This window comes from Coccidioides posadasii, chromosome 3 (assembly GCF_018416015.2).
Source record: "Coccidioides posadasii str. Silveira chromosome 3, complete sequence".
NCBI classification, from domain to species: Eukaryota; Fungi; Ascomycota; class Eurotiomycetes; order Onygenales; family Onygenaceae; genus Coccidioides; species Coccidioides posadasii.
Window position 1 is genome coordinate 369,355 of NC_089409.1, and position 26,647 is coordinate 396,001.

A 26,647-nucleotide genomic window follows, 5' to 3' on the forward strand; every position below is an offset into this window, starting at 1 on the left:
ACAGCATGTTGCTGTGTTGGCGGCTAGGCAATACCATGTTCCAGATGATTTTATACCAGAAGCTCTTTTTTTGTCGTATGAGGTTGATTGATTAAGCGCTGCCAGCCCCATGTCACAGTCGATACAAGCTAATGATAGCAGTAGCACATGACAGGATTGCTCCCTGGAAAACTTATACTGGCTACCAGGAGTGGTCTCACATTGAAATTATTTTGATTCATGAGGCTATTTTTATAGGTGTGAATGTTGTTATATCCTAAAGCGCAATCATACATTTAGGCTGAAACGCGAGCCCACCTTTATGCATTCCTGCTCGTTTCAAGCAAGGACATCTTAGTGCCAAAGAATGACAGAGATATACCCCACTGCGGTCTTATTCCTTAAAACTTTCGCCTTTGTATTCCTTGGTTACACCCACTTGTGAGAATCAAGATCAGGTAGTTAGTACACTACTGGGAAAAAAAAATATATAAATGGTAGCTAGCAAGCCTGAAGCGCCTGAAACATAGTATGATTGTCAGTCCAATGTTGTCATCATGCATTATTTTGACCCCATGTTTCTGTAATTTATAAATAATGAGGTCTGAGAAACCAGAGCTACCTAGCTATGGAGTGTACTGAGACAAATGCGGATTTATAGGTCTGACTGCTAAATATATACCTCCTTTAAATCTCAACTAGGTCGCTTATAGAGCGAATAGGACTTTCATAGAGAGGTCATCAGCTTCATTCGTTATCCTACACCTTCACCCAGCGCCTGGGTTATCTACAGTGGAGGATTTTTCAGGTGTATAGTTGGAAGGAATATTGTTGTTAGGAAAGCAAATATCCCGCGAAATTAGAGTGCATTTTCACAATCCCACAGATCATTAGCCCGTGCAAACCACGACTATAGAAAGATACTAGGTTTTTGGCTTTAATGAACAAATACCGAAATTGAATTAAGAGACTCTATTCCCGCCCCTGTTAAGAGGATGGAGGAGCAGACAACATCCAGTATTCATTCCAACTTGAGTTTATGGTTTCCAGCTGAGCAAGGCTCATCTCAAGAGCTTTGTGGGCCTGGCGCAGCCGCAGAGCGGTGCTGTCGAGCTGTTTAATGCTTTCACGGATCGCCCGAATGTCATTGATTGGTATCAAGATATATCAACGGAGGGGGTGTTTCGGCACGGCTTATTGACAGAGCGGACATAACATCACCTTGAGCTGCCCCAGTTTGAACAATTTGGCCATTGTCAGGGTTATCCGTTGGCAGGATGCGGCGTTGAGCAGTCGCTACATTTTCTCGGTCAACACAAGCTGTTTTCAAAAAAAAAAAAAAAAAAAAAAAAAAGAAAGAAAGAAAAAAAAAGGAGGAGAGGGGGGGTTAGGAGAAGCAAGGAAAAGAAAAGACGGGGATATGATCTGTACCTAATGAGCATTGGGGAGTATTCATGCGCAATACACAGTTTGCACAAGCCCCTTGATGGTAGTCACACAACCTCGAAGCAGGCCTCCTTCCGAAGCACAGGTCTCACATGGAGGCTCATCATGCAGCACGCCGAAACCCTGAATAAACGCAACATAGCTGTAGTGTAATCATCTGGCAATTCAAACCGTTATGCAACATCACTTCTTGTGCAATCATTGACTTGCAATATATCCAAAGATCCATGTCTAGGAAGCCACTCAAGTTTACGAATATTTAACAACTGCCCAAGACCCCGCAAAAGAGCCGAGTTGGAGGAATAATCATTGGATATTTCTTTGAGCATCCTTTCGATTTTATCTAGAAATTTATTCCAGTTTAGTTTCCTCTCAAATTTTCATCGACGGGATGGATATCTAGCTGTTCACTTTGCTTAGGCTGAGGAGTTGCAGTGCTTTGGGAGCTGTCATTGCTCTTCACAGCTTTATTGGAAACAGGCTGCCGAGCGGCAGAGGTTGAAAGCCGAAAACTACGGCTATTTCTAGTCCCTCAACTTATCTGGGACCTTATCCGAGTCCATCTCGCTGACCGTAAGTATAGAATATCGAAATAGCCGTTTCTATGGCAGAAGTAAGGGTATAAGGGAGAAGATAGAATGAAAGGAGGAAAGCAGGCCTTGAGAGAGTAGGGTCCAGCAAGTTGTTTTCATGTAAAAAGTTTTCCAGAGGTAGAAAACCCCGACAACTTGACGAAACAACACATCAAAGATGGGCTTCTCCGGCATTGCCCTGACGACCAAGGGGAACATACAGCTCCGTGACGGTCCGCCTTCGATAACCCAGCGTGACGCTGTGGCCCAGCTATTAACCCAGTGAGCGCCGCTCTGGGTTCGAATCTCGGCAAGAACGTAGCACCAGGGACGGTAGCTCCCTTTGCGGGGAAACCTTTTGCCTTTTTATTCCATGATCGAAATATTATTGACTGCTTTAAAGCAGACTCCTTTTTTCCCCTCTCCATCTTCTTTCAGAGAGTTCCATGAGATATTGGGTTGTGAGCTAACAAGGCCACTATATCTTCCCAGATGTGGTGGAGCAAGAGATGTCAAACAACACCACGAGCAGTCAGTAATGTAGGTACTCGTCGTCCTAATTATAAATATAGCAAATAAGAAACTCATAATAAAACGAACACCCGTTTTATATTCGAACACGTTGGCTTATCCTGGGATTCCAGTCCTTAAGGAGGTCCCCAAACACAGTTTTAGCGCCTCTGGAGTTAATTCTACTCCTTGATGCGTATATTGCATGACAGCAAAAGCGCCAGCTTGGGGATGGGTGGCTGCTTTCGTCCGAGCAAAGACCTGGCCCCTTTGAAAATGCTACTTAATCACAAGGCAGGCGACATGTCAGGGTATACAGATCTGGCTTCCAGCAGCAGATAGTAATATGTGCGACGATATACAAGAAACGAGTCCAACGTCTTTCAATCACACGATTTAACCCGACGGGGAATACAGAGGCAGCAGGTATCTGAAAATGGACTACAAGAACTGGGCGAACAGATGGCATCGTGCAACAACAAGTCGGGGTTATGCAAGTATCCTCCGTATGCCGGCCATCTCGTCGTTGGGCAACTCGGGAGGCTTGACGGAATGCCATGCTTCCAGCCGCTCCTGCCAACTACGAGAGACCCCGCTGCATGATCCTCAAGGAACACGGAGTATAAATATGTCGGTCAACGGACCCAGGATAGACTGCTTCTCCCACCAGAGCAATCTTATGCAGGCTTCGAATTCAGATTAAAATCCCAATCCCAGAGCATACCTCCCAGTATTTTCCAAACCGAAAAATGCGTCTCTCTAAGACACCATTGCTCGCTGTTCTCGCGGCGATAAGCTCGTTGACGTCCGCTGTCAACGCTGAAGTCAAGTGCCACAACCAAGGCATCCCGTTCACCGTCAGCGAGGCAGACGTAAGTCTCCAAAAAAAAATAAAAAATAAAAATAAAAATAAAAATAAAAATAAAAATAAAAAAAAAATTAAAAAAAATTACACCACCCACCTATCCCCACAACCACCTTTTGACGCCGCAGTTCTCCGAGTCTAACGATGGCTTTCTTCATCCAGTCCGCAATTTCCGCAATTTGCGCCAACCTGTCCAACAACGACCAGCCGGGCCAGGACGTCCGAGAATACACACACGGCAACATAAAGATCGAGGCAAAACTTCACTGCGTGCCGCTGAACTCGAGGTGCCTGGGTGTCCTCCGCGAGATCATCGAGAAGTGTGATCAGGGGTCGGAACAGAAGTACGGTGGGCAGTATCTCGGCGAATATTGCGGGGATTATACGATCACTGGGATCCAGAAAGGTGCTTAAAAAGGACAGCCGTAGTCTCCTAGCTAAACCATGTCGCTTGTGTTCTGTGTTCTGTTTTCTGTGTTCTTTGCTCTGTGCCGGATGGCTGTTTGCTTTGATGTTCGAAGGCAGTTCTTTTTGTGGACGGATCACGGAGTACACACAAGTTATTCTGGCTGCCAAGAAGCAAAAGGGCTTGGCTTGGAAACGGGGGTTTTCCACGACGGCCTCGATGAACTCCTGACACCCATCATTGTATGAAACGATTTAATAAAGTGAGATTGAAAATCTCGCTGCAATTACGGAGCAATTGATAAACCTAACTAGTCCTTTCGAATTACATGAAGAATACTCCTGATCTGGGATCCCGCAAACTAGCCACATATTGCAGGCATTAATGCTGGATAGAGACCGTATGGTCAAACAGTAGAATAGCCATATCCTTTGAAAAAAGAAAAAAAGAAAAGGGAAAAAAAAGGATCCATAGTCACATTTCACACAGCAGACAAACCATTCAAGAATCAGATTCAAGCTCCTCTTCCTCGGGTTCTTCGTATTCGATCAGGAAATCCTCACCCTCTCGATGGTACGGCCACTTGGGCAGCATCGCTGACGGGAAGTCGTGAAGGCGCATCTGCATCGACGAGCACGTAGCAAAATGTTCCGGCATATCCTCCTCCAAGTATGCCCTATGGTATCGTTGATCGAGAATTTCAAGCAAGAGCTCATGCGTATCCTCCATCTCGACGATGGTGCGCTCGAATGCAACAGTGCATGCTTTGCAGTAGACGCCAGATTCAGACGCGCGGGTGCTCTGGTCGAAATACGGGAAGGCAATCGTGGCCATGAAATGGCGCGTGAGGGGGAATTGGCGGCAGAACAAGAACCGCGCTGGTGCAATGCTCATGGGGGTCGAGCGGGGAAGCGTCGCGAAGTTACCAGTGAGCCAGGTCGACTGTGCCGATTTCTGGGCTTGCTTCTGGGCCGAGCGCTGGGTCCTCATCTTCCGCCGGTTGAAAGCTCTGACCATATTTGCTTCGCTTCCATACAGACCGAGAGCAAGCTGCTCGGCCTCGTACGTGCTGACCAACGTGTCGCGGTGCACCCAAAGCTCATTTGACCGCATGGTCCCATACCATCCCGCAAGGCTATGAACAACATGCAGCTTGCTCGCAACGTCTGGAGGAAGCCCGTAGTTGGAGATCACTTCGGTAAAACTAGCCACATACAGCTCTGGCGCGATGAAGTGGCAATTATGGCAACAACGGCGCAGAGTCGGGAGGAAGAGGTACGCGCCGAATTTCCCGCAGGCTCGACACCAGGGCTGACAAAACTCATCGTAAACCTCCTCAAGACTGTACTGTTTGCCGACTCCCGTTATTGCTAGAAGCTTGAGCGCGTCCTTTGCGTGTTCCTCGAGTCTGCGATACTGGAGGACCGAATCGACGACGGCCCGGTACGACGAGCTTGCAGCGCGGAAGTTGGCCAAGGTGACCACGTCGAGTTTGAGACATATCTTGTAAATCAACTCGAGAGGCATGCGGCCAAGCTTTCCAGCAGATTTGAACTTGGGGTCGGTTTCCTCATCTGGGCCTAGCTCCAACGGCTCGTCTCCATGCCATTCGGCAGGGTCGAGGTTCAGCTTGCCGATCCAGGGCTTATCCCAACGATAAGCGGTCCCAAAGGACATTGCGAAGAGTCGAAGAATGAAAAAGTTATATATCTCTGTATAAATGGATTTTTCATTAGTTCAGTCCGCAGGGGACTTCCCCGGGTCAAGCAACAAAGAATACCTTCGAATTCTCAACCACTTCAACCTGAACAGTGAACTATCTGCAGGGACTTTGCAGATACAAGGATCAAATTGTGGAAAGGAATGGTTCAAGTTGCAGGGCCTTTCCTAGGTCAGCCACAGGGCTTTAATGCGAAGAGGTCTCAGTAGCCACTGAAGTTCGCAGACACGTTGACAGCAATGAGTGCCTTAAAACACAACAACATTGAAAAGGAAATATTGTTTACGCCGAGCAGCGCAGATACTAGTGCAGAACACTGTGTCTGTCTTTCATATGAACACATGGCGCCGCCCACTACGGCCAGCGCCCGGTCACAAGTCATGGCTGGCATTCAAGCGAACAGACACCCAGTCAGCGATGGCTGACTGGCAGTTTCTATACCAGCAGTGACAGATCCAGCAGCTGGAGTAAATTGGCTGTGAACAGCCAGAACACCAAGAGAATCAGCCGAGACCCCCCCCTAAAGACATCCATCTCGAGGCTTGTCGGTGACGTGCATTCACGTGGTATCCAGGTAGTATAGACCACAAACCGCACAGCACAGTCAAACAGCAATTCCATCTTGCACATAGGGTCATCTTGCGTGAAAAGGCTACCATTTGAGCAACAGGTTGAATGTTGCTTGGTTGGTTACTCTACTGGAGAGAAAGAAAAAAAAAAAAAAGGGGGGAATTTGAAAGGAGAGAACCACCAGCAAAAGAGTTGAATACGGGGAATTGTTAATCCGAAACCGGGAAACCTCCACCCCCTTAAACTCCTGATGAGACAAAAAAAATGACATCTGCATTTCCAGATCATACACAAGAGTCAAGGAATTCAGGTTCTAGGGGGCTGACAACTATTTTCAGCTCGGTTTCATTTCATATTTCAGAGTATATGCTGGCCTTCGGGCGCGAGGCTGCTAGGAGGACATTCAGATTTTCAAAGAGAATTCACAGGCCCAGTATGGGGAAATCGCCATGACCTACCATTGATACAGCATGCAGGTAAGGAGGTTCAGCATATGTTAATAGGTTCGTCTCATTTCTTCTTACAGTAATATATTAAAATCCATCTTTCAAAAGAAACTGTTGTGTAAATAGGGTAAAAACATGTGGTCCTCAATTTGAAAACAAACAAATCCACACATGTTGCCAGCCCACAGTGAAGAACGTATCCGAACGAGAATGAATTCCCCCGAATTCCAGGGGGGATGAGGACTTTTTTTCCGAGATGGGAGGATAGAAATAATGAAAAATCCAAGCTCGATAAATGGGACCAGGACTGATTCTCTATTGATGCGGAATCTAACAGTCTAGTCCTTTAACAAACTCCCCCTCGTGTCCTGAATATCCATGGACCCAAATGGGTGCCAGTATTAATCAGTCCCAGTCTATGGTGCACATTTCTACGTTGCTTTCTTTCTTCTTTCTTTTTTTTTTTGTTTTTTTTTTCCCTTCTGTTTTCATTTTTAGCGGTGGGGTTGCTCCGAAAATTCCAAGGAAGTTGTGACAGTTTTGATTCTCTCCAGAGAGAAAGCGATGCGAAAAGTGCGGTATGCAATGAGGTAGTGGGCATTCATGGTGATAGTAGGTAAATTTCGGTGTCGGAGTGCTGCCATGTAAGATGATCGTAGCAGAAAAAGGTCGTAAAAGGGGGCGACGGTATAAAAGACAAAGCAGGCATGCAGCCGTCGCATGAGAATAAAAAAATCGTTAAGAAGAAGAATTACAAGCGGGTGAGATGAACTATAAAAAGACTGCGCTCTTCATAGCCATCACCGCGCCTTCTTCTCTGTTCGAGACCCCGATGTCGAGGCGATGCGCTCATTCTCGCGCTCGAGGAGCCTCTCGAGCACCTCTTGCGGAGGAGGATGATCACCCCTAGACGTGCTTTCGGTGGAATGCGGCGTCGCAGTGAAATAACTGTCGTCCTGCTCTTCCAGGCTGAGCGGTGTTACGGGGCCTGGACTGCCAATCGGGGCGAGACGGGGCTTTGCGGGTCGGGGACCAGGGGTGGAGGCTGGATTGCGAGGCGTCAGGGCAATGCTGGCGATAAGCTCCCGGTACTGACGTAGAGCCTCGCGAGAGCTCAGGGAAGGGCGCTGTTGGTTCGGAGATGGAGACTGCGTGAAATGGTTGTTTGGATTCGAGGACTGGTAGACGGCGGGGTGGAATCGAGGGAGGTTTCCCAGGTGCAGAGCAGGGGAGGCCTTGGAGGAATGTCGAGATCGCGGACGGGAGGAAGCAGTGGGAGAATTGGACCGTATAGGGGGAGACATGGCAGAGCGCGATGGTATGGGCACCGGCAGGGTGGTAGGACGCTCAGCGAACATGCTGCCCTCTTCAAGACCGAAGTTTTCCCGTGGAGCTGGCTGGGTGTTTGTATGCGTATGTGCAGGGTTCCAATGAACCGGGTGAAGTTTGAAGCAGCTCCTGTGCCTGTGGAGCCGTTGTGTAAGGCAAAACCAACGGGTAAGCCCTGTCAATTGTTGTTGGAAAGACTTTTGTGGTGGTGGATGGGGATGTCCTTGTGACCATCCAGAGAGGGGAGTGATTAAGTTAAGGGGAAAAGAGCAGATGACCACGGCCGACCGTTTGGCGAAGTGGCTGGAAAACGGGCAGATGATACGGGAGTACACACGACCAGCTGGTAGACAGTTTTTTATCAGCTCATAAATGATGTGTGTGCGAAAATAATGTGAATGTGAATTGCGAATGCTTGTGACAAAGAGCAGGAGGAGCGGTTTGGTTTCCCTTCGAGGCTTGTGGGCGGGAGGGCGGACGGCGGGACTTATTAATATGCAGAGCGCAGCAGCAGCAGCAGCGCACTATCGCCATTATGCACATTGGCGACTAATGCATTTGATTGAGCGGCGACTGCCGTGGCGCTTGGGAGTGCGAAATACGATTTTCACTCGCTGGCCGCTGCTACTTTTTTTTTTGGGGGGGCGTGAAGGGGAAGGGAAAGAAAGCGCGAGGGGCGTCGTGGGCCAACTATCCAGCGAGCTCATCAGATTAGGCCCAATAAGGAGTCAGTAAAGGGCCCACATTTCCCCAACCGGTCAAGCACAGGCTCCATTATGCGGAGAAAGCTTCCCAGGCCGGAAATCCACGCACCTTCCCGACCCACGCCCAACCCTCAAACTCCAGTACCCCTTCCATGAAATCATCACTGGCACTCCGTTGCGACTGCCCAAAAAAAAAAAAAAAAAAAGAAGGAACAATAATAATACTATGTAATAATGATAATAATATTAATAAAATAATTAACAATACTCCGTACTCCGTACTCTGTAATGAAAATAAAAAAAGCTAAAAATTTCCCTCTTCGGGAAGCCAGGCTATCCAGGCCATGCGCTGTTTCGGAATTTGAGTGAATTGCAGCTGCAGCACAGCAAACTCAAGGCGTGCAGATAACATCCGTGCACGTCTTCTGTTCACTACAGTACGTCCATGCAACACAATGCACAGATTGCCACCTCATCAGCTCGTCAGAGATCCCCACAAGGTTTTGATCGTTGACTTGCCTGAAGCTTCACGCATTTCCGGTTGAGATGGCCATGTCCCCGGTCTGCCGCATACGAGAGAGCCAACAAACGGATCTCGCACTCTGTTTTTCTGTCTCCATCAGATCTGTAAAGTCCATGCGGCACCCTAGCGCTGCCCTCTCCTCGTGGGAGATCGCGAGACTACGGAGTACAAATTCCAAATCTGTATGCAGCAAAAAGGGCCCCCCTCGCCCCACCGACTAACCGACGTGCGCTAAGAGTTGCTCTGACCCGGGAGCGTGAACCTGGTAAGCTTAATTTTGGGGCTTGGACAGCCTGGCAAAGCAGGAAGCTTTCGCTACTTGGGACGTTTTCGCGCCATGATGGCGTCATCGGTGCGACCAGGGAAGCCCAAGTCCGCCCAAGTCGTCGATTTTTGGCGCTCCACGCGGATCAACCCAAGTTCCCTTCCCCCTCCTCTCCACAGCACGCAGCGGGAGACAAAAAAAGGAACATTTTCCTTGCGCACACACAAACTCAACTCACTCACGCCCACCATCTCGGACCGAGTACGGAGTGCAAAATGTTTTGAGTGCGAACGGATTCAGGTCAAGCTTTGGTCGTGAAATTCAAGCTTGTGATTCACAATAGGTTAGTTAATACCGGTACTCCCGGGCTTCTTCATCCCGAATTCAAATCCAACCGTAATGTATTGTCCATTACATACATTCTCATAACTGTATGCATTTCAGCGCCAAGCTGTCCATAGCACATAGGTTAGATCCCAGCTCTCTGGTTTTTTTTCTATATTTTGCGTTTCGTCGCTGTCCATCTCGTTGGCGTCACTGCCAACTGCAATGTTTCTGATATTCCTTGCATCTCCCCATTGTCCAAGATGTCCGATTCAACGGCCACCAAGATTCCGCTTCCAACCAATAAAATTCGCAGCCATCTGAGGACCTGAGCGTGCTGTCTATGGGTGGCTCATCTGTCCTTCCACAGAGCTCCCGTCAATACATGACGGTATGACTGTTCTGGAACACACTGCGTATCCACTCAGCAACCGACTTCGAGACCCCCGAATTGTGCTCCTCCCCCCCAGCCAGGTATTTTACATTGAGCTCCCCCGGAATGCGTCGGGGCTCCCTTGTATACCTTGATGGGCTGCGGTGGGAAGTCAAAGCTGTCCAATTTTGCTGGAGCTCCCCATGATTGGAACCTTAGCTCGGAGCTCTGCACCGAAATATCCTGATTTCCCTCGCATTATGGTTGCCCAGGTGTACGGACTGAGCTCACCCCCCTTTGCCTCCAGTGCTATACGAGTCTGTCACTTCTCGGAAACTATATCGTGAAGCCGAACTACTCTCTGGCGCAAAAGAGTTTGCCAGATACAAACGGTCTGCTAACAGGCTACGCTGTTACAGTCGACTGGTTGAATGCGATGCAAGGATGTAAACCACGTACTGACTGACATTGGAAGAGAAAAAATTTACCTCCAAGGCGCGGCAAAAAAGGCCAGAAATCAGACGAATATCGAGAAGGTATGGCTGAAAGAAGCTAGCACGATTCATCTGGGCCGTCATTACTCAGATATTCCCGCACTCATTTCATTCTTGGAGCTTGGTTTCAGCTCTCATCATAGACTCCCAATAGGGACTCTCTTTCTCTTGAATCGTTGATCCATGATGCCCGGCTGCTATCACACAGTGTCCGATCCCTTTGCTCCCGATGACGCCAACTCATTGGCAAGACAACATACTCCCAAAAGTCGTCGAGTGAAGAGGTCAAGATCTATGTATATCTCTGACAACCCCGGGATCCTGAGATGGGTGTGGAGTAGACCAATAATAGTAATAAGCTGGTGGGTTGGCCAGCATAGTATTCAGGGCACTTTTCCCTTAACTTTCGAACTCACGGAGATGAGATTCTCACAACTGTCCGGCAAGTCTATCCCAACGGATGACGGAATGTACTGACTATCTCATCAATGGATGATAACATGGTTTGGATTGACTTTACTATATGTTTGCCACGCCGTATTTTGCAAATCTTCGGAAGTTGTTGATGATGCCAATGTAGGTGAAAATGAGGCTTTAAGGTTTGATGGGAAACCATTTTATTCAACCAAACGAAAAGCAGACGAATGCACAGAGCATGTAATTACGTACATGTGGCGTAGAGCAGCGATTCAAGCATGTGTGAACCAGGCTTGTACGCTCATATCTGTGCGCTTACGGAGTCATCAAGCTCCTGCTCTCCATCGAGAGGGGGGGGGTTTTGTCCAGGATTTCTGTACACTTGCTTCTCACTATTGACTGATTCCAGGCTAGATAGTGGCAGCTTCAACTTCCAAGGCATGGATTTGATAAGGAAAAATAATATCGCCCTATCTCACAGCCAAGCTATTGTAGCTTCATGGATGGAGTAATCGAGCATATATACGGAGTACAATACGGAGTATATATGTATCATTGATCGCAGCCAGGTACATATTCTCTGACGAAGCCTTTTTTTTTTTTTTGGGACCACGCTAAAGTTCTAGTTCAACCAGACTAACCAGAGATGGTTAGCGAACCGGGATCGCCTCTCACGTGCTCGAGAGATCGGCCGGCGCCGGAAAAACCCAAGCAGAGGGGTCATGGTCTAGTGGTTAGGACATGACGTTGTGGCCGTCATAACCCGCGTTCGATTCGCGGTGATCCCAGCACCAAAAAAAAACTGTTCTTTTTTTGGGAACCGTCGCTCTTTTCCCAATTATTTTTATTATTATTTTTTTTTTTTAATTTTTTCTTTCATCGAACCACTCGGCTCGTTTATTATTTGTTTTATGCCGATGCAAAAAGCCACTCGATCTGCCCATCGCCTTCCCCGCTTCTCCGGGTTGCCCATTCGAAACCGCCCGAATGTCACCGTTACCCCTGTGTTGGAGATCCCTTCAGAAGAAAAATTCTCTCACGGTCGCACCCCGTTTTGTGACAGCTCTCCCGGAAGCTGGCGATCTGCATTTCGTTCCGGGTTCAAAGATAAGCCACTTGGAGAAGTGATCTCTCCACTAGGGTGACGGGTCCCTGGAATCATCGAGGAGTTCCATGGACGGGGAACCAAGCGCAAATGACCCTTCATTTTTACTAATTAAGCGGGATCGTGGACTCTCCAATAACAGATTCCCCAAGGGGAGAACCGTTATATGCTTTCATCGCTTCCGTTTTGATCATACCATCTCTGCGGAGTTGTATCGACGACGACATCGCCGTGTTTCTGCTCGTATGGAAGAATGCAGGGCCAACCCCGCATCTCGCCAAGCAGCAAGCTCGTACGGTCTGTTCCCTGTCCTCGTGAGGGCCGGAGTGCGTTGAGCTTCGACTCACAAGCGAGTGGCTGGCATCGTCCATGTCCTCCGCCCATACATATGCCCTGTCGGTGCAGCAACAACTGTATCTGTGTAACAGTCCGAATGGGCTATCACTGTTTTCGCGTTGCATACCCTTTTCTTTTTTTTTTTTTTTTTTGTTTCCGGCTCACGGGCCCCCTCCCACTTCGAATTACGGGAGTTGTCCGTACTTATTATGTATGGCTAAAGGTTTTCTCGACTTTTCCTAACGGGAAATATTTAACGGGGTGGTTGCGGGCTGCAGTCGACTGGCTTGGTTCTCAATGCTCGACATTCGATGCTGCCCTATCGTCACTGTACCGGATTAACGTTTGATTCCTGAACGCCACCGAATTTCGTCGCTGAGTCTATCATGCAGCTGTCGCTGTTATGTATGTGTACAGGACGGCAATCTCGATGTTTCTAGGCGTCTGTATTGAGCACAACATACGATAGCCCTGGGATCCTTGCATCACAAACAGCGCATTTCCATAGTTACAGGTTTCGATCTTCCCGAGTACGGTTTGCAATCACTCTCTTCTGTTTGCGGCCACGGAAAGAAAGCCAAACTGAGCCGAATAATCATGTGAGATGCTGCCACCCGCAGCGTCAACCCGTCAAAGCGCCAACCAAGTGGGGGCCGACGCGGGAGCTCGCGGGAAGTTCCATGTCTTTCCATGTGGCACTACGGAGTACATACTCCGTACATATGTGAGTATGGAGTATTCAATTAATGGTGAATGGATCTGCTCGGCTTTGCGTGCCATTGTTTGTCTGCTCTTCACGCCAAACAGCCAAAAATAAAACTGGCAACCGATAAGTAAAACACACTACGGATACACCGGTGCCTGTTCATGGGGTGGCGCTAAAACATATCATCCCACATGCTGGAATTAATCCCAATCAGGGTTACTGGGGAATCCTGCACTCGCGTCAACCTTCCTTGCACACCGCGCACGAGCTCCTATCTCGGTAACTTATTTATAGCTTTCACTCTTGGATCGAAGGAGCTAAACTTGTGGCTACGTCTCCAGCCCAATCCCCTTCACCCCTGGCGATGAAATTTCCAGGCATAACTATTCCAGCGCAATTGTTGTGCCGAGAAATGCTGATTTCAATACTGGAAGTTTGCGGATTTTCACGCATTCTACTTTCCTTGTTTGGCATGAAGCGCTTCGACGCCTTCAACTTTGTAGAAAAAAGATTAGGTCGAGTATTGGCTCATTATCTCCATATCTTCATCCTCTGGGGAACTTGGGTATTGCCAGGCCAATTTATTCTCCCAAGAATGGATCTGCTCTGGTGATAGTTATTCTAATCTCAGTGCTTTCCAAACGTCCTCGATGATATGCAGCTATAGTGCGCACTTGGCTCTCTAAGCTGCGTTCGGTGGGCATGTGGACGTATTTGATTGAGATCGGCTCGAAGTTTGCGAGCTGCTCGTAATTTCGGGAGGCTAGATGGTACAACAAATTTCGAAACGTTCAGATATAGCATCAATTGACCGATAAACCGGCACTGCGCTTCGTCTATGCGGCCAAGTCGCACATATGGAAGAGAATTATTTCAATTCGCCCCAAAGCAACCACAGTAAGATGATTCCCACTAATCTAATAAATGTACACAAATTCGTTGTTCTTCTGGTCCGTCAAATCTTGAAACGCAGTCTCACCTAATCTCTGATCGGCTCGAGCCTCCTGATCTCCGTTTTCTATTTCTTCAACGGCATGTTTAGTTACGATCCATGGAGTAATCCTTAATAACCGCCTGTTTCCCCGCCGCGACACGCGATCGCTGATGCAATTTGTTTAAGACCCTCAGGTTCATGACTTGCAGAATAACCACTGCGGCAAGAACAATGAACACACCAAATAGTGCCTGAAGGCCGCTCCGGTAGCTAGGTGCATCCCTCCGATTAAATAATAGTGGACCGATAATGTTGCCCGCGGACGAGCCGGCCGATATTTCCCGTCATGCCGGCGGTGTTTCCAACGATCCAGGCGATGATGAGCGGGTTTCCACCGAAAAGGAAGGCGAGGAGATAGTATGCTGCAAGAAGGGCTGCCCGTTGAGCACTTCTTCCTCTTCAAGGCCTGCGATAACTGGGAGAACCACTTCGACGAGTACAGCAGATTTCAGACAAGCTCTTTGCGCAGCGTACGAGGCGAAGAGGATAAACAATAAACTGTACCGCACCAAATGGTATGTTGAGCAGCGAGGTACGATATTCGGTGAAGCCGAAACTATTCAAGATGATGGGGCCGAAAACATTTACCACTGAGTCGCCGACGTTGAGGAGCAGACTCATGCTGATCAAAAGGTAAGTCTTTGGTTCGAGAAGTGTCTCGAAGACATGGTCCCATTTGAAAATAGCATTACATCCAATACCCGTCTGGTTGACACGGACTCTCTCGATTGCTTGCATGCGCTCGTGTTCTGTCAAAAACGGTGCTGACAGAATATCGTTGTCGAGCTTCCAATAGACAATGGGAGCGGAAACGACGGTAATTATACCGACAAATAAAAAGATTCTGTGAAACAGGACGAAGTATTAACAGCTTTGTGGGCTCTATATAGGGCTGGGCTTTGCTCATATTTGCCATGACTTTAAAGTTTCTGATGGAATGTGGCCTAATCCGTACGATAGCGTGGACACGGCGATTGTTGCCAGTCCGTTGGTTCCATACCAGCCTGCTACACGGATGGATTGTTCAGCACGCCGATACCAATGGCTGGTGATGACGCCGAAGAGCGGAAGGCATCCAGCTTCAAAAAACGCCCAATAAGAACCGCGTTGTCATGAGGCCAGTGAAGGTGTGGCATCCTGCCATCGCAGCCTGTGAAATACCCCAGCCTAGGACAAGAGATGGCATAAGGATGCGGTGCGGTACTTTGACTATCAGGACCATCGAGAAGGGTTGCCATGCTAGCTGCGTGATTGCTGCAATGGACCTGAGTAGTGAATATTGGTTGCCATGAAGCTTGACATCTTCTTTGAGACCGAAAATAGCCCCGTAGCCGAGTGCTGACTTGTCCAAAATCTATGATATTCCGAGTCCCATCAGTCATCAGATAAGAGCAAGTGGACCTGGGCGTGTTGATTCAGCCGCCGAAGCAAGAAATCACTCACTTGCAGAAAAATACACCCAAACCAGAATCGAAAGGATCACTTTGGCTATTTTTCGTCGAATATGAGCATCCTAAAGCCGCAACCGCAGCCATTCAATCAGCTAGAATCGGAGAGCATTACTGCTTCCAACAGACAGAAATGTTCGAACCTACATCTGCTTCACTAACTTCAACCTGTTCACTTCCAATCCGTTCATTTTCTCAAAACTCATGGCATTCTTGATCCCTCGCCCAGAAATGAATTCTTCGGCCAACCTAAAGTATAAGGTTGAGTTTCCAAATTTACTATTTATATTGCAAATCTTCTGCACAGTGAACTACGGTTCATTTTCGCAGAACTTAACGAGTGAATGTCATCTCTGCGAGTTGCATAGCTTGGCTGACACTGTTGGGTGAGGCTGTTGCTTGAGTACAATGTTTCGACGTGCTGTTTTTGTCAAAGAGACGCGCTTTGTCCTTTGTAAAAAAAAAAAAATTCACGTAAACCTTCTTCACGGGAAGGCTGATCAGAAGATCAAAGCTTGATGTATGGCCTCCATGTTGCTGGCATGAAGGCTATATTAAATTTTTTGGGATTGCAAATTTATTTCTTTGTGTACAAAAAGCTCCTATAATTTATGTAACTATGGATGATCGAACGACGACGCCAAATGTCAGTGACCATATTAGGGCTGATTGTCGATGAAAAACCACTTCATTGTGTACTCGACCAAGCTTATCCCTTTCCTTCCTGTCCCAACATTCGTCTCTTTATTCTAGCATCATCATCTAGTTCGTCAACAGCCAGGGACGACGCTTCAACACCGCTGACCCGTCCAGCATTCAATTGTGCAACCAGTCTCAGCATTGCAGAGGCATCGAAAGTTTCACGTGGGATGCATAGTTGTATATGCTGCCAGAATAGATACGAAGTCTTTACGGGGCGTGCCATGTCACCTGGAGACATGCAAGCTCAGCACGAATACATGGGCGACATTTGCCCGATCCGAAGCTGATGGCACTATGCCCATCGGGTGACTATGAATGATTAAGTTCTCGACCCGATCAGACTTGACGACCTCCATGAAACTCATTGCCATGTTCGCATCAGATGCGAGGAAATGCTGGATTGGCTGCAAGAGAGTAGCCCACCAGAAAGATGCTGTTTGCTAGCATATAGGATCCACAATAGAGAAAACTTGATGGTAGGGCTGTGCAGCCTTGGGCTGCCCCATGGTGTAGTTTCATCTTCACCGGCGTTTATTCAACCTAGAAGTGGCCCGCTTGGTAAGCTCTGGTAAGTCACTCTGGACCAAGGAGATTAAGAGCATGTCCCTCAATTGCAAAGGAGTTGGAGGAACCCCAGCAATGTCCAGAACAACCATGGGTTGATATGGGGCTGGTTTCTGAAGCGATGCACGCCTTCAAAATCAATCTGATCGATATCCTGTGAAGCACGATTGGTTACCAATCCGCAACCCAAAAATCCTTCCACCTAGATCGGAGGAAGATAGATTTCTCGTGGATAATCGGAAGGGCATACCGATCTTTGCACTTTGTACAGTACCACAGTAGTCCAAGATTCCGTGCAACCAGCCGGTAGCAGACATCCTTCACGCTCATCCGGCCCTGGGCTGGGCTCATGGACGTCAGTGCGCTGGCGCTGGAACGAGTCGTGAAAGTTGGCAAATTGCCGGTAAGGCTGGGACAGAATGAGAAGATTCCAGGGCCTGGAAGCTTGTTTCCGGCTAGAAAGCGGTTTACCTTTCCATCAGAGAGTTTGCCCGCTGAGCATTGCTGCTCAAGCCCACGAACCGCCCAGTGAGCGGGTTTCGGGGGAGGCAACCAATCAGTTGTGCCGGTGGTCCAAGAGTAAACTTACCAGCCTAACGATGCACGAGGCGGATAATATGCCTGCACCGGAAGCAAGCGACCTGTTTGCCACACGATAAAACGACGGTCTGGATAAAGCTGATGCAAGCAGTAGCCAGAGAAAACTCAACGCCAACCGCCGCCTACTGCGGGCTGTAGCACACTATCGCCAAACCCCACACATCCTGCTTCCCGTGGATATCAGCTGCTTGCCGTGAGCGAGACGGCGGAGGTGAGACATACCTTTGCCTTATATCTGCCGTGCTGCGTGTCTTGAAATGCTCTGGCCCTGGAAGAAGCTGCCCCCAGTCCTTCTGCAAGGATATCTATCCATCATCATCATCACCATCATCATCATCATCATCATCAGTAACAACAACAGCAAGGCAGCAGCAACAGCCACCACCACCACGACCACCATCGTCTCCAGAGCTTAATCAATTTAACAATGGTCCCTCGCGTCCCGCAACCGGGCGTCTGGTGCCCCGCAGTGACCTTCTTCGACCCCAAGACAGACACCCTCGACTTGGCCTCGCAGGAGAGGTACTACGCATACCTGGCTCGCTCTGGGCTGACCGGTCTTGTCATTCTCGGAACAAATGCAGAGGCATTCCTGCTCACGCGTGAAGAGCGTGCCCAGCTCATCGCCACAGCCCGTAAAGCCGTGGGGCCAGATTTCCCCATCATGGCCGGCGTAGGCGCCCATTCAACGCGGCAGGTCCTCGAACACATCAACGATGCATCCACGGCGGGAGCAAACTATGTGCTTGTCCTGCCGCCTGCATACTTCGGAAAGGCCACCACTCCTCCGGTGATAAAATCATTCTTTGACGACGTCTCCTGCCAATCGCCGCTTCCGGTGGTGATCTATAACTTCCCAGGCGTGTGCAACGGAATCGATCTGGATTCGGATATGATCACGACCATCGCGAGGAAGAACCCCAACGTCGTCGGCGTGAAACTCACCTGTGCCAGCGTGGGCAAGATCACGCGGCTCGCAGCGACACTGCCACCAGCAGAATTCTCTGTCTTTGGTGGGCAGTCCGATTTCTTGATCGGTGGGTTGAGCGTGGGTTCAGCGGGATGCATTGCCGCGTTTGCAAATGTATTCCCAAAGACTGTTTCCAAGATATATGAGCTGTATAAAGCCGGAAAGGTGGACCAGGCGATGGAGTTGCATCGCAAGGCTGCGTTAGCGGAGTCGCCGTGTAAATCTGGGATTGCCACAACGAAGTACGCAGCTGCGATCTTTTCAGCAAAAGCGGCTGGGATTGAAGATGCGGAGGAAAAGTTGCGACCACGCAAGCCCTATGATCCACCGAGTGAAGCGGCAAAGCAGGAAGTGAGAAAGGTGATGGCCGAAGTTGCGGCGATAGAGGCGGGCTTATCCTAATCTAGACGGTGGCTATGATTCTCTATCTTCGAGGCAGCGCGAATGTCAACTAGACCATTCGGATTCTTCAAGATCGAGGAGTCATGATAATGCTTTTAGATATTTCAAAACTTGATTCCTCCGTATGGAGTACATGATCCCATCCCCCCCCCCCCCCCCCCCCCCCCCCCCCGATTTCCTCAGAAAAGGAGAAATGAAAATCGAAAACGCAATAATCAGGAGAAATTAGCAAAGACAGAGAAAAAAAAGAAAAGAAAAAAAAGGAAAAAAGAAAAAAAGGAAAAGAAAGAAAAGAAAAGCTAAGGGCGTCACATCGATTTTCAACGAAGGCGATCCCAAGATCTGTTAACTCACTCATTATAAGTACACGCAGCTCTGACCGGATTGTAGCTAGTTAAGTACATAGTTTGCCTAACTAAGGGGAAGCCGAGCTGAATGATTACAACCCACGACTTTACCCGCCTTTGACTCTGAAATCCTGTCACTCTTTCGAGAAGGTGTTTATAAAGGTACTGCATTTTACACAGCTGACACGAAACAATTTCCGTATGTTAAAACGATGCGTCGTGGATAGCCAGAAGCGAGAGAAGGCCATGGGGCCTGGTCTAGCGGAGCGAGGGCGTTTGACACCCTTCCGGCGATGGTTCAGCACCCCTGGAGGATAACCGTGCATTAGTGGCTACTTGTCAACCGGGCTGCATCGATACGATTTGGTTTTCCTGGTTGATTGTGAAGTATCCTTGCAGAGCTTAATCAGGTTCTTCGAGCACGCCTTTCGAAGACCTTTGGGCCCATGTCCCGTCTCATCCGAGATGGATTTGCAATCAATCAACGTGGGCACGCACTCAGCCTTTCCGACCTCCGATGGCTTGTCCGAGCGGGATTTGCTGACCCTTTTTTCTCGCTCGACTTCGCCCTTCTCTCTGACCCATCCCAACCTCGTAATCACCCGCTTTCTCATCCAAAACTCCTTCACTTGAACTCAAACGGTTTGGGGCCTCTTGTCATTGCTACTCAAATTTCACTGGACGCTCCTGATTCCCTTGGCGATCCCTGGCGTGTCGACTACTTCGCTTAACAGCGGCAGCCTCCCAAGCTTTCCCGTCTAGCAAAAGCTTAGCTGGCTATAGGGCAGATTGAAGAGAGAGAAGACCTCTTTCGCTCGGTTAAGAAGATTTCCAATCTCAGTTAAATCACTTGTGTGGCCCACGTTGCCCTCTTTAACTTTTCAACCGCTATGGGCCATACTGAAGAGCGTGCATCACCAATCCCAGGTTCCGTGGAAGACAGCCGCGCCGATGGATCTTCGGGGAGCACCGTGAACCACATCGATCCGACAAAGGAGAAACCTGCTGAAACTGCTGAACCTGGCGCTGCGCTCCAGAACTCGGACGAGGAGAGCGATAAGAAGATTGACCCAGGCAAGGAGAAAGCATCAGTAAACAATGTGTCATCCGTTCCTAACGGGGGGACGCGGGCTTGGTTACAGGTCCTCGGTGCACACTTTCTATTCTTCAATTCTTGGTGAGTCGCGGCTTTGTTTATAGATGCATATATGTATGCATCTGGGGGAATTATCGAGGGCCGTATTACATGTTGCCTCCCTAGAAGAGTTTTACTAACCGATAGTCAGGGGCATCGTTAACACGTTCGGCTCCTATGAAACTTACTACGAGATAGATCTTCTCTCAACCTCATCGCCATCTTCAATAGCTTGGGTAGGCTCTCTTCAAGCCTTCCTGCTATTATTTGTCGGCGCCCTTACCGGGCCGGTCTATGATGCAGGGTACTCTCGTGAACTTATCATCGGAGGCTCCTTTTTTCTGATATTTGGCCAAATGATGTTGAGTCTCTGTAGTGAGTACTGGCAAGTCCTTCTTGCCCAGGGATTCTGTATTGGAATTGGATGCGGATTGCTATGCGTCCCCAGTACTGCTATCCTCTCTCAGTATTTTACAACGAAGCTAGCCACGGCTGTGGGATTTACAGCCTCTGGTAGCAGCTTTGGTGAGTAATTGTCTGCCTTGGTGCAATTGAAAGGGCACGGGACTTAGTTGTCCGCAGGTGGTATCATCTATCCGATCGTCTTCCACCGGCTTCAGCCAAAAATTGGCTTTCCATGGGCCACGCGCGTCCTCGGCTTCATAATGCTCTCCACGCAGCTCGTTTCTATCGTGGTCATGAGAGTGCGAGTTGTACCGGATAAAAAACGTGCTATTTTGGATCTTGCGGCTTTTAAAGAACTGCCCTACTTTTTCTTCGTTTTTAGCGTATTCGTCGGCTTCATGGGACTCTATCAGCCCTTTTTCTACGTCCAGACCTTCGCTATCCAGAACAGCATCACCAATTCAAACCTTGGCTTCTATATCCTTGCTATCATGAATAGCACCAGTGCCTTTGGCCGAATCATCCCTGGCATTTTGTCCGATAAAAGTGAGTAGCATCGTTACAACATGACCTATATATGTGGACACAATCTAATATCCTGCAGTTGGACCTATGAATGTCATGCTTCCCTGTGCTTTCGTATCCTCCCTTCTATGTTTTTGCATCATTCCAGTCAAGAATGCGGCCGGCCTGATTGTCCTAATGGCATTATACGGCTTTTTCTCAGGCACATTCGTTTCTTCGCCGACCTCAATCGTCGTGCATCTCTCAACGCATAGCAGAGGTAAGATCGGGACAAGATTGGGCCAGTGTTTTGGTGTAGTATCTTTTGGATTGTTGATTGGTATGCAATTGCCCTTGACCAAATTTTGAGTGCCCCCATTTAGAAGCGGACTGACCCCGACCCAGGCACACCTGTCGGCGGTGTCGTTTACAAGCAACATGGCTTTTCCAGTTTGTGGATATTAGCTGGCGTCCTGATCGCAGCCTCGGGCGCGATCCTTCTCACTAGCAGAAAATTCTATAAGGGATTAAGTTTGATGATAAAGGCATGAAGGGTTTTGATAAAAAAATACGATGATCCCGTTTCCATTGTAGCTCTTAAGACCTGCTGATTGTATTATGGTCATCTTGACGAGCAGGGTTTCGGTACATTTTGCTATTAAACATTTCTAACACCTGTGCATAGACTTAGACTAATGATTTCTATCTCAACTCTTTCTGCCATGTGTCTCTTTTCCCATTCTACACAGTGATATCAAACCAAATTATATCTTGCTCTTCGCTTATTCTCATGTTTGCTGGGGGAACATTTAGTATTCACCGCCTACGAATATTCAGCCCTCTGTCCAGATCATTACAGGGAGTTAAACTATCAGGGTTCCTCTCAGGAGGACTGGTGGCTGCCTGCAGGGATGTGAGAGATTCGAGACACACAGTTGTGATACAAATTGCTCAGTGTAAATAATGCAGTTCTAGGACCGTAAGTTGGTGCGCAACATATGGCAAGAGATGATGGTGGGATTAAGGTAACGACGAAAACTTTCTAGGCCTCATTAGCCGTAAGCCTATACAGCACGGGGCACGGAGTACAGTTCTTTCGAGTTTGTGTTTTGAGTTTTGGGAATTGGTATGGGGATTTCAGTCGAGCTTACTAGTGTCTGGTAACGTATTTTAAATCCACCCCCACGTTTCATGAGTCAAGCTTACTTTTGCTTTGGCCAATGAAAGATCTGTTTCTGGCCACTAGTTGCCGGGAGGGTCCGGAGCGGAGTGTTAAGCTTAAAGCTTAGCAAATTCACAAGCTCCCCGCTGTCTCCGCAGTCCATCCGGCTACATAGTTACAACCCACCACCAAATCACTGGAATACATACAGGAGAGTCTGTACAGAATATCGAGCAATAATATTTACATCAGTTATACTCGTCCATTGGAGGTATTCTTCCTCGGCTTCAGGACCATGTAAAGGTTTTCTACTTTCACAAAGGACCTTTAAGACGTCAGTGTCGCGTGTCCTCAACATCGAAGTATGGTTTTCTTACCAAGCAAGCTCTTTCAATTTCTGGTCAGCGTCTGCGAGAGCAATTTCAAAGTCATGGAATAATGTTGGGACAAACTGCAGATCATCAGCTCTGCTCAGGGGAACGAGGAAGTGAAGCACTTTATTCCTACCTTGGACATCTCAAGCCAGCCGATATCTAGCATCAACGTTAGGGCTAGATATGCTGATACGGGGACCTTTGGAATACTTACTCTTCCCAATACAAAACCGTGATCCGCCACCAAAAGTAAAAAATACTCGTCCTACTCATTATTAGAGAAAAAAGCGCCTCTCGGATAAGATAAGACGATGATAGGGAGGCATACTCATCTGGCTAACACGATCTGGCTCTTCTAACCACCTCTCTGGCCGGAATTTATGGGCGTCCTCGCCGAAGGTGTCTTTATCTTGATGGATAACCCATGCGTTTGCGCCGACAACGGTCTATATCCCCTGTTAGTGTGAAGCTATGCCCAAGGAGGTCGGAAGTCTTACCCCACCGGGGAGATATTGTCCATCTATTTTAACACCTTGTGGGGGGACTACTCGCCCAAGATTCATCCCTACTGCCGGATGACAGCGAAGAGCCTCCCACATACATGCCTGTAAGTACGGCATGTTATTCGCCGTCTCAAGCGAAAATATGTCTCCATGGCCAATGTTGTTGGCTCTGGCTGTAGCATCGATTTCTTCCACCAGTCTCTTTTTACATTGCTCGTTCTTAACGACATGATAGAGAAGGGATGATATGGAAAGGGCCGTTGAATCGCTCCCTGCAAAGATATTGCTAGCAACCATCGATGTGACGCAGATATCATCCAGCTCTGGCTTTTCCCGCTGGACGTCAAAGAGCTGTCCCAGAATATCTTGGTGGTCGCTGCCTCTTTTTTTGCGTTCTGCAATTGCCTTTGCCGCAAATGTTAGCAAACTTCCCTGCCGGGCAGTCACCGCGAGATGACTACCGATTATTGGCGAAAGCCGGAGGTTGGTCCAGTACACCCAAGGTACGTATCCGACCCAGGCTGCACATCGCAGTGACTTATCGATGAGGCTAAAGGCACCATCGTCTTTGCCAGCATCCATGAACCCAAAACGCTTCGAGAATGTTACTTCTCCGATCACGTCTGTATGGTACGAATTTAGATATCTTCCATGGGCAGAATAAGAATGAGAGGACATACCAAAGGCAAATAGTTGGGCCCATTTACTCATATTAACCTGCTGACCCTGCATCTCGGACATTTTGGTCATGAAGAGCACCACCGCTTTGTCCACATAAGGCTCGAGCTTTTTCATATTGGACAATGAGTATATCTGGCTGACCAACCTCCGCTGCGCTCGATGAATGCTTTCATTGCGCTCCCCGAAAAGGTCCCACTTGCGAAGCCCCTGCCACACGCTGTACCAGTCACTCTTGCGGAAATCACCACCTGCGCCTTTGAAACCGTTAATACCATATGCTTTTTAAACTTTAACGTGAACTACTGACCGTATATCGCTTTGAGTGCCTCTGGATTTGCAGTGCTCACTTCATTTGGCCCTACTCGGACTAGTCTCCCATATTTTTTGTGTGTTGCAATCATTTGGCGATGCATATTGCCACTGCGAGCGTAGTGTACCAACCAAAAGGGTGTCCATTTTGCCCAGAGGGGACCTGGAATTGATCTCAGTGGATCGCGAGAGTGAACCCAGAAAGTGATCGCTAGTATTAACGCAATACCAATAACCAACGCGTTCGAAAGCACATCTTCTCTCCTAGAGTTTGAGACGGAGTAAATGAAGCCTTCAGCCATGGCAAGCGTCAAGAATCTTAAAGCAATGAAGCTGTTTCCGGAGACAAGATATTTAACTCAGCTCCAGATTGACGGTGGGAATAATTTTACTAGAGCCCGCAGAGAGGCTAAATATCAAGCACATCGGGGTCCTTGCCTGGCGGAAGAATACGACATGATCCCGCCACTTCAAGCATCCCCAGTGACCAGGGTCTTCTCGAGGACGCGATCTTTTCGCCAAGTGAGGAGAGAAGATGATTTTTTTGTTCGGCCCGACATTGCTCGGACTTTAGGATACGAACGCCCTAGCTGAGAGTGTATTGTGTTTACGGCTGATGTAACACTTGGCTGCAGGGTGGCAGGGTAGCCCTGGGGCTGTATGTCAATACTTCTTGCGCTGCATGATCGCCCACATATACGAGGAAGACTCGAGATGTCGAAACGAGAGACATTTCTCGAAATAGTCACATTCAACTGTTCCCTGAGTTGCCCGTAATTATTAATGACTTACGTAGACCCTTGAGAATCGGCGTCATCGGTGATGATTCGATACCCGCTGCATAATGACATTGCAAGTTACGACGGTGCAGCGCGGTGCAGAAACAAGGCAAGCCCGAAATCTACAAAGATTCGAGCCCTGGCCATCCCGTCGGTTGAGTCTCTCGCTTTGAAGAGATGCCGCAAAGTTACACGATCGAGGAAAACATTGCGAACCGGGCCCATAGTCACTATGTCAACGCCATATATTCTCTTATTTGGAGATCAGACGGAGACAAACTTTAACGTTCGAGCGCTTTTCGAATACAGCAAGCAGTCCGACCGCCTTCGGTCATACATTCAACGTTCGCAGGAGTCGGCGCGTCGTGCCTTTGAAAATGCGGCTGTGCCAGACGTGAAGAAATACGCCTTCGATTCGTACCTCGGCTTAGAGGAGCGTATCCTGGCGGAGAAAGTTCCTGATGTTGTCCTTCGCACATTACTCCTCTGTTTCACCCAGCTCGGGCACCTAATCATGTTAGTGTATCTACACTTCATGGCAACACATAATATTTTGACTTTCATCTAACATCGCAAAGGCGACTGGAGAAGGATGACAGAGTTCGTGCGCTCTGGTCAAAGCAAAAACTCTTAATAGTCGCTTCCTGTGCCGGTCAGATCCCTGCGGCTCTTGCAGCCGCAACACAATCCTTGGATGAACTGGCCGATGCTGCATCAGATATCGTGGCCACTTCTGTCCGGGCTGGTCTCGATGTTGATCGTCGAACGAGTGAGTATTCCGATGACCGTTCCGAGAGTTGGGCCACAGCAGTCGGAGTGTCATTGGAAGAGGCCCAGGGAGTTGTCGCTACCTTCAATCAAAGCAAGGTAAGCCATCGCTCTATCTGCTGATAGACCACCGTTACTTTTCTCTCATTTCAACTTTTCATTAGGACCTCTCTGCGGCCAAGGGGCTATATTGCGGCGCCACATCGGCCTGGGCTACAACCATTATCGGCCCTCCAAGGCTTTTACGGGAACTCTTTGATTCGACACCATTTGGTAAAGCTCGTGTGACCCCTCTCCCTATCAACGCGACCTTTCACGCTTTGCACGCAGAGAGACCCGACATTGAGACCATAATTGGAAAGGCACCAGAACTCGACAGGCTGAACTTAAAACGAGCAACCTTTCTATCAAGCGAGTCGGGAACGATTTTTCCGCCGCAGACGGCAAGGAAACTGCTTGGCGAGGCGCTTTTGAATATGTTGAATAGAATGACAGATAATGAAAAGGTATTCGGGGAGGTTCGAAACCTAACCGGAGATCAGGAGGTGTGCATTTTTCCCATTGTTGCCGAGAAGGTTGCGGCTCGATTGATCAAGGTGCTCGGAGAGGACAAGGCGCACATGGAATAAAGCGCTTAGTTTGAACCTAGGGCTGTTTAGCACTCAGCAGGAGGGACACTACAATAGAATTCAGTACAATAGAGTGGTGGATGCTGTCCAGATAGACAGATAACCGATCTTTCGGCAATTCACGTGACCATAATATGAAAAAGCAGCCTAAAATGGAATCTAGACCCAATACAGGTAGCTAGTTTTCCAGTAGCCAATTATCATCAAAGGTTAGGAAACAAGCAATTACTGGAAAGTAGTTCGTCAATATGAGGAGTAGGGTAGGACAAACGCAACAAACA

The 26,647-nt window shown here is 48.4% G+C and overlaps 9 protein-coding genes and 1 non-coding gene across 10 annotated transcripts; 6 read left to right on the top strand and 4 right to left on the bottom strand.

The window, feature by feature from the left end:
- Nucleotides 1–3,256: 3,256 nt before the first annotated feature.
- On the top strand, nucleotides 3,257–3,786 carry D8B26_005023 (uncharacterized protein; the record flags this gene model as incomplete). The annotated part of the gene is made up of 2 exons (XM_003066724.2): nucleotides 3,257–3,379; nucleotides 3,535–3,786. 2 exons carry the CDS (start codon nucleotides 3,257–3,259, stop codon nucleotides 3,784–3,786), a joined length of 375 nt encoding a protein of 124 aa, XP_003066770.1.
- A 421-nt stretch (nucleotides 3,787–4,207) lies between these two features.
- On the bottom strand, nucleotides 4,208–5,455 carry D8B26_005024 (uncharacterized protein; the record flags this gene model as incomplete). Its single annotated transcript, XM_003066723.2, has 1 exon — nucleotides 4,208–5,455. One exon carries the CDS (start codon nucleotides 5,453–5,455, stop codon nucleotides 4,280–4,282), a length of 1,176 nt encoding a protein of 391 aa, XP_003066769.1. The 3' UTR covers nucleotides 4,208–4,279.
- A 1,859-nt stretch (nucleotides 5,456–7,314) lies between these two features.
- D8B26_005025 (uncharacterized protein) lies at nucleotides 7,315–8,077 on the bottom strand (the record flags this gene model as incomplete). The annotated part of the gene is made up of 2 exons (XM_003066722.2): nucleotides 7,315–7,911; nucleotides 8,006–8,077. 2 exons carry the CDS (start codon nucleotides 8,075–8,077, stop codon nucleotides 7,315–7,317), a joined length of 669 nt encoding a protein of 222 aa, XP_003066768.2.
- Nucleotides 8,078–11,659: 3,582 nt separating this feature from the next.
- Nucleotides 11,660–11,731, top strand: D8B26_005026. Its single transcript has one exon. It is a non-coding gene; the product is annotated as a tRNA-His (tRNA).
- A 424-nt stretch (nucleotides 11,732–12,155) lies between these two features.
- On the bottom strand, nucleotides 12,156–12,509 carry D8B26_005027 (uncharacterized protein; the record flags this gene model as incomplete). The annotated part of the gene is made up of 1 exon (XM_066124685.1): nucleotides 12,156–12,509. The coding sequence occupies one exon, from the start codon at nucleotides 12,507–12,509 to the stop codon at nucleotides 12,156–12,158; it is 354 nt and encodes a 117-aa protein (XP_065980766.1).
- Nucleotides 12,510–14,333: 1,824 nt separating this feature from the next.
- Nucleotides 14,334–14,678, top strand: D8B26_005028 (uncharacterized protein; the record flags this gene model as incomplete). Its single annotated transcript, XM_066124686.1, has 1 exon — nucleotides 14,334–14,678. The coding sequence occupies one exon, from the start codon at nucleotides 14,334–14,336 to the stop codon at nucleotides 14,676–14,678; it is 345 nt and encodes a 114-aa protein (XP_065980767.1).
- Nucleotides 14,679–17,769: 3,091 nt separating this feature from the next.
- D8B26_005029 (uncharacterized protein) lies at nucleotides 17,770–18,771 on the top strand. The gene has a single exon (XM_003066720.2). The coding sequence runs from the start codon at nucleotides 17,826–17,828 to the stop codon at nucleotides 18,768–18,770; it is 945 nt and encodes a 314-aa protein (XP_003066766.2). The 5' UTR covers nucleotides 17,770–17,825; the 3' UTR covers nucleotide 18,771.
- Nucleotides 18,772–19,654: 883 nt separating this feature from the next.
- Nucleotides 19,655–21,879, top strand: D8B26_005030 (uncharacterized protein). The gene is made up of 5 exons (XM_003066719.2): nucleotides 19,655–20,294; nucleotides 20,404–20,777; nucleotides 20,835–21,203; nucleotides 21,262–21,501; nucleotides 21,567–21,879. Exons 1-5 carry the CDS (start codon nucleotides 20,008–20,010, stop codon nucleotides 21,710–21,712), a joined length of 1,416 nt encoding a protein of 471 aa, XP_003066765.1. The 5' UTR covers nucleotides 19,655–20,007; the 3' UTR covers nucleotides 21,713–21,879.
- A 689-nt stretch (nucleotides 21,880–22,568) lies between these two features.
- On the bottom strand, nucleotides 22,569–24,492 carry D8B26_005031 (uncharacterized protein; the record flags this gene model as incomplete). The annotated part of the gene is made up of 8 exons (XM_003066718.2): nucleotides 22,569–22,648; nucleotides 22,701–22,774; nucleotides 22,831–22,856; nucleotides 22,912–22,962; nucleotides 23,026–23,143; nucleotides 23,195–23,823; nucleotides 23,881–24,135; nucleotides 24,189–24,492. The coding sequence occupies 8 exons, from the start codon at nucleotides 24,490–24,492 to the stop codon at nucleotides 22,576–22,578; spliced, it is 1,530 nt and encodes a 509-aa protein (XP_003066764.2). The 3' UTR covers nucleotides 22,569–22,575.
- Nucleotides 24,493–25,201: 709 nt separating this feature from the next.
- D8B26_005032 (uncharacterized protein) lies at nucleotides 25,202–26,459 on the top strand (the record flags this gene model as incomplete). Its single annotated transcript, XM_003066717.2, has 3 exons — nucleotides 25,202–25,485; nucleotides 25,548–25,836; nucleotides 25,902–26,459. The coding sequence occupies 3 exons, from the start codon at nucleotides 25,202–25,204 to the stop codon at nucleotides 26,364–26,366; spliced, it is 1,038 nt and encodes a 345-aa protein (XP_003066763.2). The 3' UTR covers nucleotides 26,367–26,459.
- Nucleotides 26,460–26,647: the final 188 nt, after the last annotated feature.

Bases quoted from the DNA above. Each gene is read 5' to 3' on its own strand.
- D8B26_005029 (XM_003066720.2), top strand. From the start codon at position 17,826: ATGGTCCCTCGCGTCCCGCAACCGGGCGTCTGGTGCCCCGCAGTGACC.
- D8B26_005030 (XM_003066719.2), top strand. From the start codon at position 20,008: ATGGGCCATACTGAAGAGCGTGCATCACCAATCCCAGGTTCCGTGGAA. The intron at 20,295-20,403 runs GTGAGTCGCGGC...ACCGATAGTCAG, and splicing joins TTTCTATTCTTCAATTCTTG to GGGCATCGTTAACACGTTCG. The intron at 21,502-21,566 runs GTATGCAATTGC...ACCCCGACCCAG, and splicing joins ATCTTTTGGATTGTTGATTG to GCACACCTGTCGGCGGTGTC.